Source organism: Rhododendron vialii, chromosome 10a, assembly GCF_030253575.1.
Source record: "Rhododendron vialii isolate Sample 1 chromosome 10a, ASM3025357v1".
NCBI lineage: Eukaryota > Viridiplantae > Streptophyta > Magnoliopsida > Ericales > Ericaceae > Rhododendron > Rhododendron vialii.
The window spans coordinates 10799327-10818561 of NC_080566.1; the positions used below are offsets into that span (position 1 = coordinate 10799327).

The 19235-nt window shown below is 36.6% G+C and overlaps 1 protein-coding gene across 2 annotated transcripts; it reads left to right on the forward strand.

Moving 5' to 3' along the window:
* Positions 1-975: 975 nt before the first annotated feature.
* Positions 976-15918, forward strand: LOC131303352 (probable starch synthase 4, chloroplastic/amyloplastic). Of its 2 annotated transcripts, XM_058330176.1 has the most exons (19): positions 976-1197; positions 3698-3731; positions 3805-3883; positions 3988-4116; positions 6107-6311; positions 6920-7054; positions 7841-7945; positions 8134-8232; positions 10450-10579; positions 11584-11634; positions 11738-11848; positions 12357-12466; positions 12689-12857; positions 13636-13722; positions 13967-14038; positions 14398-14511; positions 15157-15218; positions 15327-15423; positions 15582-15918. In XM_058330176.1, exons 1-19 carry the CDS (start codon positions 1082-1084, stop codon positions 15699-15701), a joined length of 2025 nt encoding a protein of 674 aa, XP_058186159.1. In that variant the 5' UTR covers positions 976-1081; the 3' UTR covers positions 15702-15918. The 2 variants fall into 2 exon arrangements, with proteins under 2 accessions (XP_058186159.1, XP_058186160.1); XM_058330177.1 differs by lacking the exon at positions 3698-3731 and having other exon boundaries at positions 1173-1197.
* The last annotated feature ends 3317 nt before the right edge of the window (positions 15919-19235 follow it).

The window sequence follows — 19235 nt, forward strand, 5'->3', positions numbered from 1 at the left end:
ATAGTTGAAAAAGTTCACATTGAGATTACAAAGAAGACCCAAAAAATCGGTCTTTCCCAAATAATTCTTAGGTAAGATATATATTACTACGTTGAAGCAAACTGAACCTAGATTATGAGCTTATGGGGTATAAATAAGGGAAAATGACGGTCCAGAACGTGTTTTGATAATTAATACCTGTTAAAAATATTTATTAATATTGAAAATATCTTTAGTGGGTATTAATTATCAAAACACGTCATTAGCCGTCATTTTCTCTATAAATAAATATATGGTTTTGACGTTGAAGGGGCCAAAACGATTTCCAATCAAACGAACTTGAGTTGTCATAATGGAAAAAAACATATCCAGTCACGAGAAGCAAGAACGTATGGAGCGTGTGACTTGTGTCTCATGGTCCCTAACTTACACTATTCGAGTGCATGAGCGAGAGTACAAGCGCAAAAATAAAAAATGTTTCTGAAATACATTTCAAACTACACTAATTAAAGGCCTTGTTTGTTTGGAGGATTCAAAATTTCTGGCTTCGGTCTCCAATAAATTTTGGCTCTCTCTTTCTTTTCATTATTTACTCTAAAAAATATCCCTTAAAACCCAAATCAAACAGGACAAAATTGAGAGTTTGAAAGTGCGAATGCAGTGTGATGATTGCGAGACGAGAAATTTTTCAGTGCCAGGTGGGCACATGCACGTGGTACTTAGCACGTATCTTGACTATCCAAATATGTTTTGGACGGCTCAGATCTGTTTGGGCTTGAGGGGTGTTTTGATAATTTTACACTTAAAAATTACCGAAACAGATCTGACATTTGGACAGCCCATATTTGTTTGGGCTTGGGGGGTGTTTTATAATTTTATACTTAAAAATTACACAAACAGATTTGAACCGTTCAAAATACGCTTGGACGATTGAAATGATGCTCGGCACCACTTGGCCGTGCCCACCCGGGACTGAAAAACTTCTCGAGACGAGACAGAGCGCACATCATTTAGAAGATCCCCCTGCTCTCGTGTGGATTGGAGTACAGTGATTGGGATCCTCCTCCTACAGTCTCTCTCTACACGACTGCACAAGGAAGTTATGAACATCTTTCTACACACGGCGATCCCCTTCCCCTCTCCTTTTGCTTTTCCCAAGATCAGCAGTACAACCATTTCGAAACCGGTTAAAGCTCGCGCTGCGGTTATTTGCTTGGGGTACGAACTCGCACTTCATAACCTAATATATCATCTGATTTAGCAGTATGTTTTTTTTTTTGGGTAAATAATTTAGCAGTATGTTACTCAGGTTGCTGAATTGTTGATGAAATTTGCTACCATACCTCTGTTAACTCGTGCTTCAATGAAGTTGATTTCCATGAACACGAATTGAGCCACTATCTTATCTGCATTTCCTTCTAAACTGTATAATTCACTGTGGTTATTTTGTAAAATCTATGATATGATTGTTTGGGATTCTTTGTCCAACATTAATGTTAACCCTCCACCAGTTATTGCATCCAGATGGCGCAAATGTGGTACATGATATTTGTAGTCCAGTTCCATGTCTTATCCGACCAATTAACCAACCCTTAGACCCTGTTCGGTTTGGGTTTTGAGGAAGGTTTTTAAGAGTAATGTGAGCAGAGAGATAGATGGAGTAAAATTTTGAGACTCAAAACGAACAACTTCAGTTTTCGTTGACCAAAACAGTTGGTTGTCCGTTCTTAAGTTTTTGAGATAAAAAAAGTTGCAAAGATTTGCGTATTTTTTCGTCTTTAGTCAAATTTTTGGAGCAATATTTTTTCAAAAAAATCACTTTTTGAACATAGGTAAAGCAAACGTTCAAAAAGTAGAAAACAAACAAAAAAATTGATTAAAAAATCACTGAAGACGAAAAACACTAATGATGAAGCCGTCAAAAATTTTAGAGACAAGTTTTTTTGAGAGGAGAAATGAGCAAAGCAATATAACCATATTTAGGTGACTTGGACCTCGTAGGCTGTCTTCAAGCATTTTGGCCTAAAAAATATGAATCCCTTTGTAATTTGATATTATTGGACATCTAAGTCACTTTTGATATTTCTTGAACTCTACGCAACTGAGACCTAAGAAGCACGGATATTGATGTGGATATGGATATGGTCATGGACACAGAAAAGACACAATGCAGAGACTTAGGTATGTCATTTCTTCAAATTTTAGGACACAGACACGTAGAAAATAGTAGGGGCGGACCCACGTGGAGGCACGTGGGGTCATGTGCCCCCACGCATTTAAAAAATAATAATAAAAAAATAAAATTTTGATATAAATTTGTAAAAGTTTCCTACATTGGTGCTAATCAGTAGTGTGGTGGAGGGGTTATGTGTGCTGTGAAAAGCTCGAGGCAACCTGGGTTTGATTCCCCAGTATGCCAATGCTTGTGTGTTTTTTGTTTTTTTCTATTTTTGTTCTCTCTTTCCTTTATTTTTTCATTTTTGTTCTACCTCTTTCCTTTATTTCTCCATTTTTGTTCTACCTCTTTTTTTTTATTTCTCTATTTTTGTCCTATCTCTGTGTGTTTTCCTCCCAATCCAAAATATTATGAAAATCAAATTACTAAATTCTTTAGTTTACTAGAGTATTAATTTTACGGTTGCCACCGCGACAGTTGAAAGAGTATTTTCAAACATGAAGATTATCAAAAATTGGTTGCGGAATAGAATGATTGATTAATATTCAATTATTGAGCGATAATTTAGTGGTATATATACAGAGAAATATTTTTCAAAATTATAAATAATAGGTGCCCCCAGTATATGGAATTCCTGGGTCCGCCACTGGAAAATAGGAAAACGTTTTTGTACTGTAGATGTATCTTATGAATGATTGAATTCATATAAAAGATCAAAAACAAGATTTTTATAAGATTAACCACAGATAGTATTCACGTTATCAATATGTAACTCTTAAGGTAACTATATGATTGTTCATGAACTACACTTCAGTGGAATTTGACTTCGGGCCAAGTTTAAAAATTGTAGTTTGACCTCCTAATGTGTCCTTACTTTGTTCAAGAGTATCCCAACGTGTCCTAAAGTGTCCACCATGTGTCTAAGTAGATCAAAAGTAATTAAAAGAGTGGACACTTACTTAGGCATGTTTGACATGTGTCTGGAGATTGACACGGATACGTGAAGCCCGTCAACGTGTCCGTGCTTCTTAGACTAAGAACATAGCTTTCATCATGGTGAAACTTTAAAAAAAAATCATAGGTAGATATCCGTTCAGGTTCTCTTTGCCCAAATTGTACCCATCTTTGTGATCCGTGCCTAAAGCAGTTCTCTGTTTTGAGTATTCCTATCCCTGTTTACTCACCACTCTTATGTCACGAACAGAGCTTCCTTGCAAACACTCCTGAACTCCTTTCAAATTTGAACTTACTCTTAGCCCTTAGGATAAGTGGATAACTGATTGGTTGCTTCCCAAATTGTGACTTTGTGCCCGCTTCCTCTTAACCGCTGCAATTATCATTTCTGAAGCATAGTACCTGGATACTAACATTTTACTTCTGTTTCACTAACAAATCATCTTGACATTATCTCCAGGAGAATGAAGGCAATGGTTTGTCTAGTGGATCTTTTTAGATGGACTGGGCCTAGTTTCATTTTATTTCAATTTATGCTTATCATTTTGCAATTTACTCTATGACTGTTTTCATTGCTTCAATTTCTAGGTTAGAAGGTCATGAGAATTCAAAGATATCTGAGGTGTGTTTCGTTGATTCACATAAGATTTGCTACTTCTGTCCAGCAGGCAGTCGATAGTATTTACTTGTTACAGGAAATGCTGCAACCTGTGAAGAGCGTACAGGAAAAGAAACATAATGATATTTGGCAACTCTTCAACGAAGCATGGCAGAGTAAGTCCTTAGTCACCATCTTTTCCCATTTCTCTCATTGGCAATTTGGATAAGACATCATATATCCATCATATGATGTATTCTGATGCCATGATTTCTTTCAGACATTATGTTCTTGAACAACCAACGCATGGTGGCCATGGAGGAGCTGGACAAAATGAATAGGGAAAACAAGATTCTGCTTGATAGGATAGAACAACTGGAGATGAAAAAGCAGAACAGCTGTGGAAAAGGTGGTTGGACCCTTAATTCATTATTTCTAGTGTGGTTGAACCCAATGAACTATGATTGATTGTATCCTGGGTGAAGCGCCTGATATCTTTCTTGTACAAAATGTTCCGTGTATCTGCTCTCTCATATTCTGCATGCCAACAATTACAAACTGGTAACTAAATTTACTTTGATTCTGGTTTCTGCTGGTACTCTAAGGGTCTTGACCATTACTGACAAACACCTCCGTATCTTAGCCAGGTTGCTTCCATTTACTCTCAAAGCAATGTTGTGAATTGAAGTTGAGAAGGAGATAACATTTGTTGATAGATCAACCGAGTAGCCTTAGGATGAGAACAATGAATCTCGTTTCACCTGAACTGTCAAACAATGCTCATATTCTTAATGGATTGCTAGGAGACTCTCAGACCTCTTCCTTTCAAATGCGGGGTTCTTCCTTTCAAGTTTTTCTTGGGAATCGTGCATAACCCATGGCACTATCCAAAACATAAATGTTCTAGTTTTCAACTTCACATATGGATGATTGCGTTGCGTATATAACTGTATATGTCATAAATGTCGAAACAGAGTCTGTGACAGATGCCAAGCAGCATACGGAATACACAAGGTGTTTGATTTCGTTTACCATATGCAGATGTGGCCTGATGCTTGTGGCACTTGCCTATGCTCATATTTGCGGTGACATTCTTTGTACCTTAGTTTCATTTGTTTTGAATTAATGCTCCATAAAAAATGTAAAACTTACCTTCTTTTGATAACTAAGACTAAACCATTAAAATGAAAAGAAAAAAGCAAGGGGTTTCAACCTGTCTGCTTGTGGCATATTAAAGAAAATACCATTCTTTCACAATGACACAACTATCCAGATTATGTACGGAATTGGATATCTCAAGTTATTGATTTTCCGCCATCTACAAAAAAAGGAAGTGAGATTATCTAAATTTTCTCAGATTTCTCAATTTATGGGCTAATCCTCCCAGTCCCAAGTAGTATAGTGAAGTGCGATATATCTCAGAAGATTGGCTTCTTTCCCTGCCCATTGATTTTCTCCGTAATAACAACCCTTTATAGTCTCAAAATACCACTTGTGGAAGGCACCAAACCAGTAAGTCAGTAACGGAATAGAACGTTCAAAATTTGTTTTTCCCCTCTACCTCCACAGTTCCACTCTCCCTCTAAGCCAAAACCCCAACATGTTATTAATGACTCACACTAACCTCAAACCCAATACTAGTTCTCAGACTGCCATAGTGACCACAAACTAAATGAAAAGCTGTTGATTATGCCACCTATCTACACATTCACCTCGATAAGATTAGCTACCCATTCTATTGACTTGTCAATTGCCAAGACTTGCTAGCAAAATCGGCTAGAAACGCGGACCAAGCATTGAGTCACCACACCATCACCTAGCTACAGTCAAGTCCTCAAAGAAAGCGATCACTCAAGGAGTTTCAATGACCAAATAAAGGAAATGAAGCCTCAAATGCATCCATCTATAACTTATAATACGGTGTTACCTTGAACTTTCAGCTCTTTCAAGCTTCCCATCCATCCTCATCATCTCAAATTTCAGCAACTTTGCTCCATATGAACTGTAAAAGATCTTGGACAACCATTTTTCTTTCAATCTTAAGCTGTTAGTTTATGGTCGAGCAATGCACGTGGTTAGGCTTCCACGTCTGTGTGTTCACATGCATTTACCAATTAGCTTGCAGTTGCATTCATTGCTTTCTAAGAGTTGGAGACATATGGGTGGCTTGAGACCCTGCACAAGCTTGCATAACAGTTAGCTAGGAGAACGTGATTCAACCTATGTGAGAACTTGTTGGTAGTGCATACCACCAATTATACAACGAGCTTATATCCTGCATTTTGTGGTCAATAATTCATTATGGACTTTGCTATGTACTTTGCTACGTATACTCTTCAAAACGAAAACTGTTTACTAATACTGACTATCTTCTCTTACCGGTTTCTCATCTACACCAGATAGAGTATTTATCAAGTCAGCCTTGCTGCTTAGGATAGACTCAATGGTCCTTACAGGCATGATAAGCACTGGGGAAGCAGCTGGATTGAGAATGATGATCCTTGATTCGAAAGTTAGTGTAGCCGATGATTTCTCTGACATACATCATAAAGACGATGCTGAACTTCTGGCTGAACTCCACCACTTTTCAGACAAATGCAAGAAGTAATATATTCTACTTGGTACTTTAACTGATTTTATCTATACAACTTTGAGTTCAGTGGTTAGAAATATGCTCTGGTCCCTGGTGTGCATATAGTCTTAGAGGAAATTATATGTGTTTTAAAGTTCTACGATAACATGCTAGATGAAGAATTCCCTTAGATACTCTACACATGTTGCATGCTTTGGTGGAACTTTTAATTCAAGATCTTGATATTAGAATATGAAACTGTAGCCATAGTCTGAAGTGACAGAACAGTAGCTTACAGATGGTATCTTTAAAAGAGTATGGATGGACTTCACATACTGTGGGTAGCGCACCAGTGCAAGTATTAAGTAATTAGTGGTGAATTTTGCAATATCCTTGACATTTTCTAGTTGTTCCCTTCCTCAGAAGACTTGTGTCAGTGTGTGTGTACCTTCCATGTACAGGGTCTAGGCATTTTTTGAAAAGTTCATCCTTAGTTGTCTTTTGAGATCACAAGCTTTTGTACCAAGATGCTATTATCACCTTGCTGCTCTCTTTCTTTTTTCTGTCTCTCTTTCCTTTTTCTATGTCTCTCTTCCTTTCTCTCACCGTTTTAATATATTCTCTATGTTCTTTTGTTCAGGAAATGTTTTCACATCATCCACGTTTGCACTGAAATGGAACCAGTCATCCCTGTTGGATCTTTGGCATCGTATGTGACAGGGGTATCCTGTGCGCTACAAAGGAAAGGTCATTTCGTGGAGGTTGTTCTACCAAAGTAACCAAGAGATCTTCTATTCCATTTTCATTGTTTCTCAAAATTCTCTGCAAATCATTTTGAATTTGTTTTCTTTTGTCTATTCGAAGACGTAATGTTTGAAGTCGTCCATCTCATTTCCTGCTGTGACAAGCAAAGTTGTCCTTAGTCCATTTAATGAAATAGCAAGCCATTGTGTGACCAAATTATAAACATTTAAGGCTTGGTCTGCCGGGAGTACCAAACTTCTTGTGTAGTCATTGGTTTTCTAAGTAACCACTTCAGTCTCTTTTGGACGATTATTTTCTTTGGGGTCTACATTTACACAAGAAGTTTCTTCAAATGGTTTTCCTCTATGAACATTGTTCCTCAAATGGTTTTAAAGTTTGTATATTAACAGTTGACGTGAAAAGAACTGAAGCATTCTTGTACCCCAATAGGTAGCTTTTGGTTGTTGATGTTACAACTAAGTTATGACTGCAGCTTTTAATTTATGTACCGTGCTTTGTTCTGGGCTTCATTAAACCAGGTAACAAAAAATAAGCAAACTTGTCATCTGCACATTATTATGGGAGCCAAGCCCCTCGCCAGTAGGTTGACTGTTGAGGTGTATTTATGCCTTGAATAGACTGAAATTCTGTTGGTTATGTCGCCCCTTTCGTTCTTATGTATTGGTTCATGAATTTTTGCAATGAATGAGGAATGTTGTTGAGTTTGTGCTGTTTCTTTAGCTTTACGTGATGCTGTTTTATTGGGACCTGAAATTCTTAATTGTACAACTTAGAATAGACTGTACCTTGTAAATAGGTATGCAGGCTTGATCCTCGATGAAGTTCAAGGGTTAAGAGAAATCGAGGCAGAGTTCTATTCATATTTCAATGGTCAATTGCACAACAACAAAATTTGGACATGGTGAGTATCGTTTTTTATAATTTGTATCATGTGAAGTTATATTGCATCCTAAACCCAGATAAGCAATTTTTCTCTATTTGTCCAATTATAGTACATGCAATTAGCAAAGTCATTTAGAAAATGCATTATGCATCTTGTTTAACTATTCCCACCTCGATAATTCTTTTCCTTTTGTTCTTGCCATACAGTGTTGTTCATGGAATTGGAATCACTTTTATACAACCTATTTTTCATTCATCATTCTTCAGCCGTGAGAGGGTATACGGATACGCAGATGACTTTGAACGGTATTGTTTTTTCCCATTGGAAAATTCCCTTCCTCCTCGGAAACTATCAGAAATGATATATATCATACTTTTGCCTAATTCTTTGATTCATGTGGTTCTTTTTCTTGATCTCTTATTATTCCTCCGTCAATTGGTCTTGCAGTGGCTCAGTGTTTTACAATATCTCTTGGTGTTCACAAGAATTATGTCTTATAAAACCTCTTGTTTTGTTATTCCTAATTATGCTTATTGGCCCACCTACCATTTTTTAGGTTGTTTATTTTGTTATTAATCATTTGTTGCACTCTAGATGAACAGCCTTTTTTTCATTACTTACTATGCTTATTGGCAACTGAACAATTTTAGCTTTATTAGTTTATAGGGCAAATTTTCGTAGTCGCCCCTCTAGTTTTACGGTTGTGTCAATTTTGTCCCTCTAGTTTCAATTGTCTCAATTTCGTCCCTGTAGTTTGTTTTACATTCCAAATTGGTAAAATCGTTAACACCGTTAATGAAACTAACGGAAAAAATATGATTAAAAAATTAAGTGTTCAAATTTTCAATCCGATTGAACCGGTGCGAAGATATTATTTTTTTGATCATTTTATCCTAGATGGTCGTAATGAATTTTTGGCTCTAAGGCCTTTCAACGAGCACCCGAAAACTTGTTATTTAGTTTCAGGGCTCTCTTAGGGTGCTCATTGAAAGGCCTTAGAGCCAAAAATCCATTATGACCATTTAAGATAAAATGATCAGAAAAATAATATCTTCTCACCGGTTCAATCGGATTGAAAATTGGAGCACTTAATTTTTTAATCATATTTTTTCCGTTAGTTTCATTAACGGTGTTAACGATTTTACCAATTTGGAACGTAAAACAAACTACAAGGACGAAATTGAGACAATTGAAACTAGAGGGACAAAATTGACACAACCGGAAAACTAGAGGGACGACTACGAAAATTTGCCCTAGTTTATATTGACTGGTTGTTGCAGTCTTTAGTAAGCTTTTTGCAAAGCTGAGACTGTGATCCTTTGTTTGGTTGTTCATGTGTTTTTGTTTGACCCTTTTTTATTTCGTTCTTGTTTCGGAACCATGTGAAACCCACCTGAACGGAATTGCCCCCATAACTTTTTACTTTGTAGAAGAGTCAGGTATTGATAATGTCAGGAATTTATCAAACTAATGTGTCAAAAATGCAAGAAATTTTCATTCATAGGTATATCACATTCAAGGTTTGGTAGACTAGATTCCATCTGAATAATTTAATCCCTTGTTCTTTCTAGTTCAAGCACTATATCGTATTCCAAATTCAACGCAGTTCAGTTTATTTGATAGTAATTAGCTACTTAAGCTGTTCCTAGAGATTTTTTACTATGTTTTTCCTTAATTCAGGATTAATGTCTGAGACTTCGGTTCAAGTCAAAACCTCCATAATAGTTCGGCTGTTTTATAGATATGTGTTGTGTGTTTCTGGGTTTTATAGATGTGTGTTTCTGGGTTGGGAATCAGGTGCGATTATGTGTTTGTGTGGAATTCTTCTACTTCCTGGACACCAAGTCACATATTGCATAGTGTGTTGATGATTTATTTTGTGTAGAATAGTGTTTGCAAACTAACACACTAAATTTACGAATAGAACGAGTCTAATGTACTAGATCCTACATTTGTCTTCAATAACCAGCTGAACTACCTAAAATAATACTTGGCTGGATGTCCAGGAAAGGCAAACAATAGCCCCCCTTTATAGCCCATTAGGGTTTTCTCTGAAGTTCAATGAATCATATAATTTAGATAATTTGCACCTATCTTGTTGTTTATCGTCTCATACGAGTGTTGCCAAATTTTGGGCTGTCAAAGGACGAGGATTTTTTGTGGAAGGTTCAAGTCATGAGGTCTTCCTCAAGAGGCTCACAAGGACCTACTAGTTGTTGAAGATACCATTGGAGGGTGCTGATGGAAGATCCCAGATCAGATGGTTGTGGATATGGATCTTCTAGAAATGTTGGACACATATCCAGAACTTTAACCCCTGGTATCAAGAGTCCGACATGTTTACTTCACGGATTCCCTGTAGCATAAACCATAGGGAATGGCTTGTCTTCCTGTATTGCCACATTGACCTTTGACCAAAACTAAAAATGTGCTTGTATTCTCAGTTAGTTGTTGACACCCACTTTTAAACTGTCCTTTTTGTTTCTTTTACTATTCATAATGGGTTAACTTGGTGTTGTCAGATTTTCTTATTTCTCCCGAGCTTCATTGGATTACATATTAAGATCAGGAAAGCAGCCTGATGTGATACACATACATAACTGGCAAACTGCTATTGTTGGGCCACTTTTCTGGGATGTTTTCTCAAATCAGGTGCAACTTGCAACTACTGCTATTTTGATTTCAACGATATAATTACCTGCTGATGTCATGCTATATGCTCCTGTTTAACTACTAAAATTGGTAGAATGTGATCTTGGAACTTCAGTTTTGGTCAGTAATACCTGGGTGCCTTTTTCCAATCATGACTGAGACTGTAGGTACGTTGACCACAGAGGGCACTCAAGTCCATGATGACAATGCTAAGTCACCCATGCAGTCTGCTGTAGCCAAAAATTGATGCTGCCTATCCATGCCCCATTAGGGTATAAGAATGGGTTTCAGGTGTTCAGGTGTTCTAACATTCTGGCTGATCGTTGTACAAATACTGGGGCCGCTCCTAATAGAAGAGTAGAGATATTACACACCATTGGGAGATATCTCATATATTTTATCAGTCTCTCTCTCTCTCTCTCTCTCTCTGGTTCCAGACTGGCCTATCCATTGCACAGTCGGTCTTTTTCAGTGACTTTGCACTGTATCAGGTCACGGGAGCTCCTCAGAGGGCTCCACACCCCTTCCAACAGAGACTAAAATCAGTAGGGATACAGATAAGTGACAATCTTTTTGCCGAGAGCAAGAAAGGCATAATGTGCATATATTACGTGTATATTCCTTCATTATCTTTCAGGTCAATGCTAGTTACTAGTGCTTATTTACAAATATTTACTAGATAGTTACTAATTCTTTGACACAGAAAATTTTTCTGAATGAAGGTCCATCAGTCTTTAAGTGAATTCTTTTGTCAATCGCTAGTTCTCTCAGGGAGGGTTTTGGCGCTCAATTCCTACTTCTAGCATTTTCACCATACTGGAGGTTCTCTTGAGAACATGTAGATCTTCTGTCAGTATTACTCATTATATAAAGCATAGTAGGGATCTATCTTAGATGGATCAATTGGCACTTTACATAGCATGTTGATGCTACCGTCCCTTGTTATTTTCTCTCTCAAGTAATTTAAAGATTTATTACGGAGTAAAGAAAAGCTACTTGTACAGGGACTTGGAGGTACTAGGATATTGTTGACGTGTCATGGTCTTGAGTCTCAGGCAAGTTCCTTGGGTTTTCGTTTTGACTTTTCCAAATCTTTGATGGGTCCTTACATTCGCTACATATATAAACAATAATCTTTTCTACGTTATGTTACTTTAGTGTCTTGTGCAACCTGATAAGCTAGCACTGTGTGGGCTTGAACCTTCTCAACTACTCCGTCCTGATCGTTTGCAAGATAACACCAAGACACATTTGGTCAACATTTTAAAGGTAGGTGTTTCTTGAACTGATTCTGTTCCACTTTAAATCCCAGTCGAAATCTTTCATATGTTATCTTGCTTGTCTTGACACTAAAATGTATCTTGTTAACATTTCACAGGTAACGTTGCATTTAGATCACATGTCGCCTGTCTCAAATTTTGTTTATTTAGTCCATAATTTCCTGTTCAACTTAATATTTATCATGTAGATGCACTTCTTTAAAGTATGATTGCAGAGAAATTGAGATATAAATGTTAGGTCTATGATTCGAGGATTTGAATGCTGGACACTTTTGCCAACTCATTGGGGCATAACCACAAATCTGCTCATAACCAGTTGTCTTTCTACATCTTTTCTTCATCTCGGCATCCATGAATCTTGTTCAATATGTTCCTATGGGAACATTCTCATAAAGCTATACGTCCGTAGTTTTCTCCTGCAACTGATACGTCTGTAAGTTCAGCTTCATTGTTGTGACTAGCATCATCTTTTTTTGGTTCCTCGTACACATTTGCAGGGAGGAATTGTTTACTCAAATAAAGTTATACTACTGTCATCCATCCATTCAAAAGGTCTGATTATTCGGAGTTTGAGTCATGGGTTGGAACCCACCTTAGCCATTCACAAGTAAGTAGTGCTTTCATGTCATTTCCTAATTTAAGTGCTTAGATGTTCTATGGAAGGTTTCTCCTTTCCTCTCACCTCCTGGTTGTAAACTGGATTGGAATGGGGTTTTCTCGAATTAATAAGCAGCATTTGGACAAATCTTTGTTTAAGAGTCTTTGTATGAGCTCTTGGACATGAAACCTTTAAATCCTTACATTTTGAAAAGTTCTAATTTGCCTATAGGGATAAGTTGCTGGTTGCTCCTTGTGGTTTTGATAACTCCATCTGGAATCCTTCCACGGACCACTACCTTCCACAAAGATACAGCGCAGACGACATGAAGGGGAAAGCAGTTTGCAAAGTTGCATTGCAGAAGCACATGGGGTTATCTGAGAATGCTTCTCTTGTTCTTGTAAGTGGTGCATAGATGGTGTTTATTTTCCTTATTTGTCCAATTCCTTATCCTCTTTTGTTCCACGCTTCCTATGTTACATAACATAACATCTAACTGGCAAATGGAATTCTGTTTGGTCAGATGATGGTTCAATAGCAAATAGTTTTATCTCGTAAGAAAATACTGAGGGTTCAAAAGCATGGATTACAACACGTGAGATGTTATTACTTGCAAGGTTGCACCAACAAGGTGTTGTGTGTCTTGGATATCAAATTCTTTTGTGAGATCAGTTGCTCAAACATTGACAGACAAGCTTTTCAACTAATCTATAAGACAGCCATCATGTGCTAGATCCTGCATTGGTGCTAGCTCTTTTCGACTTGTGTACAGATGGATCATTTAATCCTTTGAATAGACAACACAGAGTTTTGAACTGGCCAATTACTCGAAACTAGCTTGCTGAAATACAGTTAAAGAATACTATGTTTAAAAAAGACAGATTCCTGTCTTTTTCTAATGGAGGACTAATGGCTTACACTTTTCCTTTCATTTCTCGAAATAAGGGCTTGAAGGAGTAGGTCATCTCGATGGACATGCAAATTGCAGCTTATCATTTGTGTAAAGCACACTGAGCATGTTTTGTTCTCCCATTCTCGTGTTCAGTTTTCTTTTTCAAAATTCTATAAAATTCTTGGATCTTAATGATGTATCATAGAAATGTCCCAGATATGCATGTCCTATCGAAAAAAGCCAATCTGCCTTTTTTTACCTGATCTTAAACAATGATGTATTGTAGGTCGGATGCTTGTTTTCAGAAGTCTCAGATGTTGATCTGGACAACATCAAGGCACTTGTTTGGATAGCTTCTAAAAAAGGCGTTCAGGTTTGTTAGTGCTTAATCTCTCATGGTCAATGGAAAGCTTGGTCTATTAACCTAATGCTACTGAAAACCTGATCTCTTGACGCGGTTAGGTATTTAAGAAAGTTAGAAACTATTTCAAAAGTGATGAACAATCTTTGCCAGTAAGCATGCAAGTGTTTGCTATTCAGCTATGAATCTTCCTCTTGTACTCCGTTCTTCTCTCAAATGGTGTCGTGAAATTGATTTCTCTGGATATTTTCTGCAGTTTATCTTTATGGGGTTGAGCAAAATTTCAAAAGTAAACAGGGCACTGGAATCTTTTCAGGAAGAACTAAAGGTACAAACAAGGCTCCCTCCAGATCATTTTCTCTCTGGATCTATTTGTCTTGTATGCATGTTAGCAAAATATGGAAGCATGAAAAGGGCATTATTTTTTAGCAACCTGAATAGGGCATTCTCATGGTAGTTAAAGGGTAGAAGTCTTCTTCGTAAGGTTGAAAAAGCATTGCCATAGTCATGGAATGATGCTAAGCATTGTCATTACTCTTCTAGTAACCTAGATATGCAAAAAGGATTTATGAGGCTTGCCAGGTCAAGGTGGTGCTTGTTTCTCCTTAAGCTCAACTCTTTTTTTTTTTGACCAGCCCTTGTGCTCAACTGATGTGCTATATCTTATTTAGTTTCTTCCCTTTGCAGGATGACAATGTGATATTCATAAAAGAATACGAGGAAGCCATGTCCCATTTAATCTTTGCAGGATCAGATGTTATTTTATGTCAATCGTTTGATGATCCGGTGCTCCAAGTGCCGGTATGGGTAGCCTATAAGCATTCTACTGAAAATCGGTAGCTTAGTTGCTTTAGTCTTTATTTACATTTAATTCAGAAAGAATTCCTTGTACAATTACCAGCTTTCTGGACCTTTTGGGTGTTGTATCTGCGCTGATCTCTTGAGACCGTACTAAGTAAATTATATGTGCACTTCTATCGGTATGCATGTATCTGAAAGTACTAAACTCAAGAAAGCCTTTCCCTTGGTATACACAAATCTGTCTTCCTACTCTGCTTGATTAAGGGCAATAAAATTTTAGTTAACCCATAATTCCATCCTCTCTCCTTGTCAAAGTCCAGAAAAATGGAATGAATTGCTTTTCTTTTGTTGACTCGATTTTATTAGCATGAGGATGAAATTTGCTCTACTTATCCATGTACAACCTGCCAATTCGACACAAATTCAAGCTATTGTATAGAATCATAGGTTCTACTTGTCCCTTGAACTGAATTCTTATTATTTTATAAGAGAAAAAAAAAAGATCTGCTTTATTAAAGTTTCCATGAATTTTGAACATCACACAATTAGATTTGCCTTAGCATCTGTACTCTGTGGGTACTTTTTTCTAGAAGTTAATTGTTTACATGTCCTTTTTTCTTACTCATCCATATATGGAAATTGTAGCTCAAGGCTATTAGGTACGGAGCTGCTCCAGTTGCAACGAATCTTATTGATAAGCAATTCAGGTTAGTTGATGGAGAATATGCGTTTTACTTTTTAATCAATAATTTTACATTACGTTTGTTTGGAAAGAAAATACAGACATTGACCTTATAAGTTTTGTGCCTCGTCAGGCAGATCATAGATCACGACTTTGAAAGGACCAACTTCTCACAGTACATCAGTAATACTTTCGGAAGTTTATCTTTAAGCCAGGCGATTGATGAAATTGTGCGTATTCCCCGGGGTACCTTTTAACTTGCTACTCTCTCTCTCTCTCTCTCTCTCTCTCTCTCTCTGCATATGAGGGTGTTACTCGGTAGAATAACTTTTATGTTTTAAAAAACGAGCTAAACCTTCGAGATCCATATTGTCTTGTTTGTTTGTAGAAGAAACATCCAACACAGTGGAGTATGAAGATAATGGACGCGATGACAAAGGACTTCTCGTGGGATGCAGAGTGCTGTGATATACACATTTCTGCTTACACATCCATATCGAACTTATGAAAGCGGTTCGAGTTTACATGCTCAAATGTGATACGAGTTGGGGATGGCTATGTAAATTGGAACAAGTAGAAATGTTCACAAGTAGAAATGTTCTTCTTTTCCCAAATCATGTTAGATCCAAAATGAATAGAGAGAGAGAGAGATAGCGCTTACTTGATTAAAATATTTTAGAACTTACAATCTGTTATTGTTTTGAAAAATATATTTCATGTGCCAATCAAATGCTGAAAAATAAAAATTTAAAATTTATTTTCTAATAAAATATATTTTACATTGAAATAAACGGAGCGTAAATCACTTGGCTTGTGTTTGCCAAAAACACCCCTAAATAGTAAATATAGCGTTCAAGGAATGTTCACCAAAGTTTACCTAACAGATGGGGCCAACTATTATATTTTGGATCTTCAATTTCGTCAGTGGTTTGTCCGTGTTATTAAATAATGGGCCCATCCAAATTTTTGGTGTTATGATTGTTCTGGTGGTCTCTGATCCATTGTCAGACTTTGATAGTGATTCTATACTGACCAGTAGGGTGCTAAGAGCCCGTTTCAGAACATCTTCTTAAAAAATAAGTATTTATTTTACATTTTCAAACTAAAAAATAATTTAAATGAAAAATAATTTTTTAATTTTTTTTACACCGTATTAAAGATCTCATTGAGATATTTCAAACAAGATCAATATTGCATATTTTTATATTTTAATAAACCAATCATTTTTGAGTTTAAAATTGTCTTCTTAAAAAATAATTACTTATTTCGCGTTCCGGAACGAGGCCTAATAATCAAGCCAAATATTGAACACAGCATTGGTAAAGCTTGGTTTACTCTTTATTACATGTGTTCAAGTGGCTTGAGAATTTTTGAAGACTAATGGCGTGTTTGATAACCCTCTTGGAGGGAGGGATTGGGATTGAGAAGGTGATAGGATTGTTAATTCTTTGTTTGGTTGGCATTTGTGGATGGGGATTAGTTATCCCATGGGATTGTTAATCCCCCAAAATGGGGGTATTAGCAATACCATGGGGGGGGGGGGGGGGGGGGGGGGGGTGGTACTACTAATCCCATCCCCATGGGATTGAGCAAGACTAGTTTAAAAACTCATCTCAATCTCAATTTCAATCCTAATCCTAGCCAAAACAAACATGTTATTTACAATCTCACCTCATTCTCAATTCCAATCTCAATCCTAATCCTGTGCAAAACAAACATGAATGAATGATTCATCCCCTCATTAATAATCCCACCTCATTACGAATCCCTCCAAAACGAAATCTGCAATCAAACACGCCCTAATTGTTTAAGCTTGACTCACGTTTAAAATTTTATATGATTATGATAAACTTGACTTGGCTCATGAAATATGCAAGTCAATCTCAAACTTTTAAATCTGAAATTAAATTTATAAATAAACAATAAAAAGTGATTGAGCTTGGTTTATATTTTGTTTCAATGAGCCAAAGTCAAGCTAAACTTGACCGAGCTCAAATCGTTTGATTCACTTAGCAGCTCTGCTGATCTGTTTCCAAATGGCAGAATCTACCAAACGTGCCCAAAATGGAAAAAGGTTTTCGGTTTCTTTTTCCCACACAATTGTTTTTGTTTAAACCAATCGATGGAACGAGAGCGAGGCAGAGTGAGGAAACCATGGTCAAGATGGAGTCAAAGAGTTGCTACGAGAGTGATGACAAAAATATTCACCTGTCAATAAAAAGGAATTCAAGTTTCTATGCACATTTTTTAAAAAGTCAAATCACAAGAGTCGAGAGATAAGAATCCAATTCTCTTCAAACTAGGAGTATATAGTTCGGATCCTACTTTTCTACAGTTGATCGTAGAGAATGATATATACTCTAATTTGGATCATTTATATTAACAATTATTGATTTAGATCTGTTAAATTTTTTACCTTATGTTGTTACCGATAAAAAATTCAAAACAAATTTAAACTATTAAACAATCACTTAGACTGCACCAAGGCAATTCAAGCCTGGACTGCAAACAAACAAGATTCTATAGTTCTATAGTACTATTATTTTATTTAAGGCCGGCCCACTCTGATTATTAGAGACTTGAAAGTTTTGCTAACCATGGTACTTTTAATTCTATTATGTAAAATTACTAATAAAAAAAGAGATACTACGTGGACAACAAAAGATCCAACTGTTAATGCAAGTCTCAAGCAAGGCTGTGAATGACCCAAGCGAGTTGGCTCGAGCTAACAAAATCAAGCACGAGCTTGTTAGTGTTTATGTAATTCAAGTTGGGTTTGAGCTCATGTCGAATTAATGTGAACGAGTCAAGTTAGAGCTAAAACTCAAGCTCTCTTTAATACAATCAATAAAATAGAATCAACTGATATATATATTACAAAAATATGTAGAATTTTGGCCAAGCTTTCTACCAACTCTAGCTCGGCTCTTGTACGAAGCAAGTCTAAAATTTTGACTTGAGCTCGTTAATTAACTCTAACCGTAATTTATTGCAGATCTATTTAAATGAATCAATATTTAGTCTTATATTTAGAAAACTCCTCCAAAAGAATTATATTGTGCTTTCGCTTTTATGTTCGGAAACATGTATAATTTGCATATTATAAATAGAATTCTTACAAAATTGATATCATTAAAAAAATGTAGCCAATATAAATAGGTATGAAAATCAATTCCCAAAAATTAAGAGAATTTATTTTCCTACTTCCCTCTTGTCCAAGTGCACTCTATTTTTTGTCTTCATTTATGTAAAATTACAAAACTACCCCCTCCATTCCTAAATGATAGTCCACTACGAAAAGACGTGCAATTTTCGGATAAAGAAAATGAAGCTCTTCCATGCATCGTTTATTTAATTTTTTGACACCAGATTAAAGAAATAAACGCAATCTTTAATTCAATGTCAAGAAATTTAAAAAACGATGCACAGGAGTGCTTTATTTTTTGATTCGATAATAATAGTACGTCTTTTTATAATGGACTATCAATTTGAAACGGAGAGAGTACCATTCATACATTTTGTCTTCAGAAAGTCTACAGCCACCGCACGCCATGTGGGGCTTATTCCGGGCCCCGCACAGATAATCCGAGATGTTCCATAATTAAAAAAAAAAAAGTGGACATCACTAAACATCAGCTCGATCCAATATGTGTAGATGCTCGGATCAAGCATCTCATCTTTGGAAAATCGAAAAAAATGGAAAGATTATTATTAGTATTTTTTTTTGATAGGCAAAGGAAAGATTAATTTCTGGTGTACAGGAAGATGAGAAGCTTGATCCGAACACCTACACATATCGAATCGAGTCGATGTTTCGCTAAGCCCACTCAAATTTTTTTTTAAAAACTTATTAAACCACGCGAATATTCCATGCGGAACCTGAAGTAAGCCCCACACCCGGCCACCGCATTTTTGGTGCGGTGGCTGTAGCCTGCAACGCTGATCTTTTGTCTTCACACTTAAGAGCATCTCCAATCCACCTCTATTTCTCCAAAATAGAGGATAGATGTGACACATTGATGGGAGATTTTGTAATTTATTT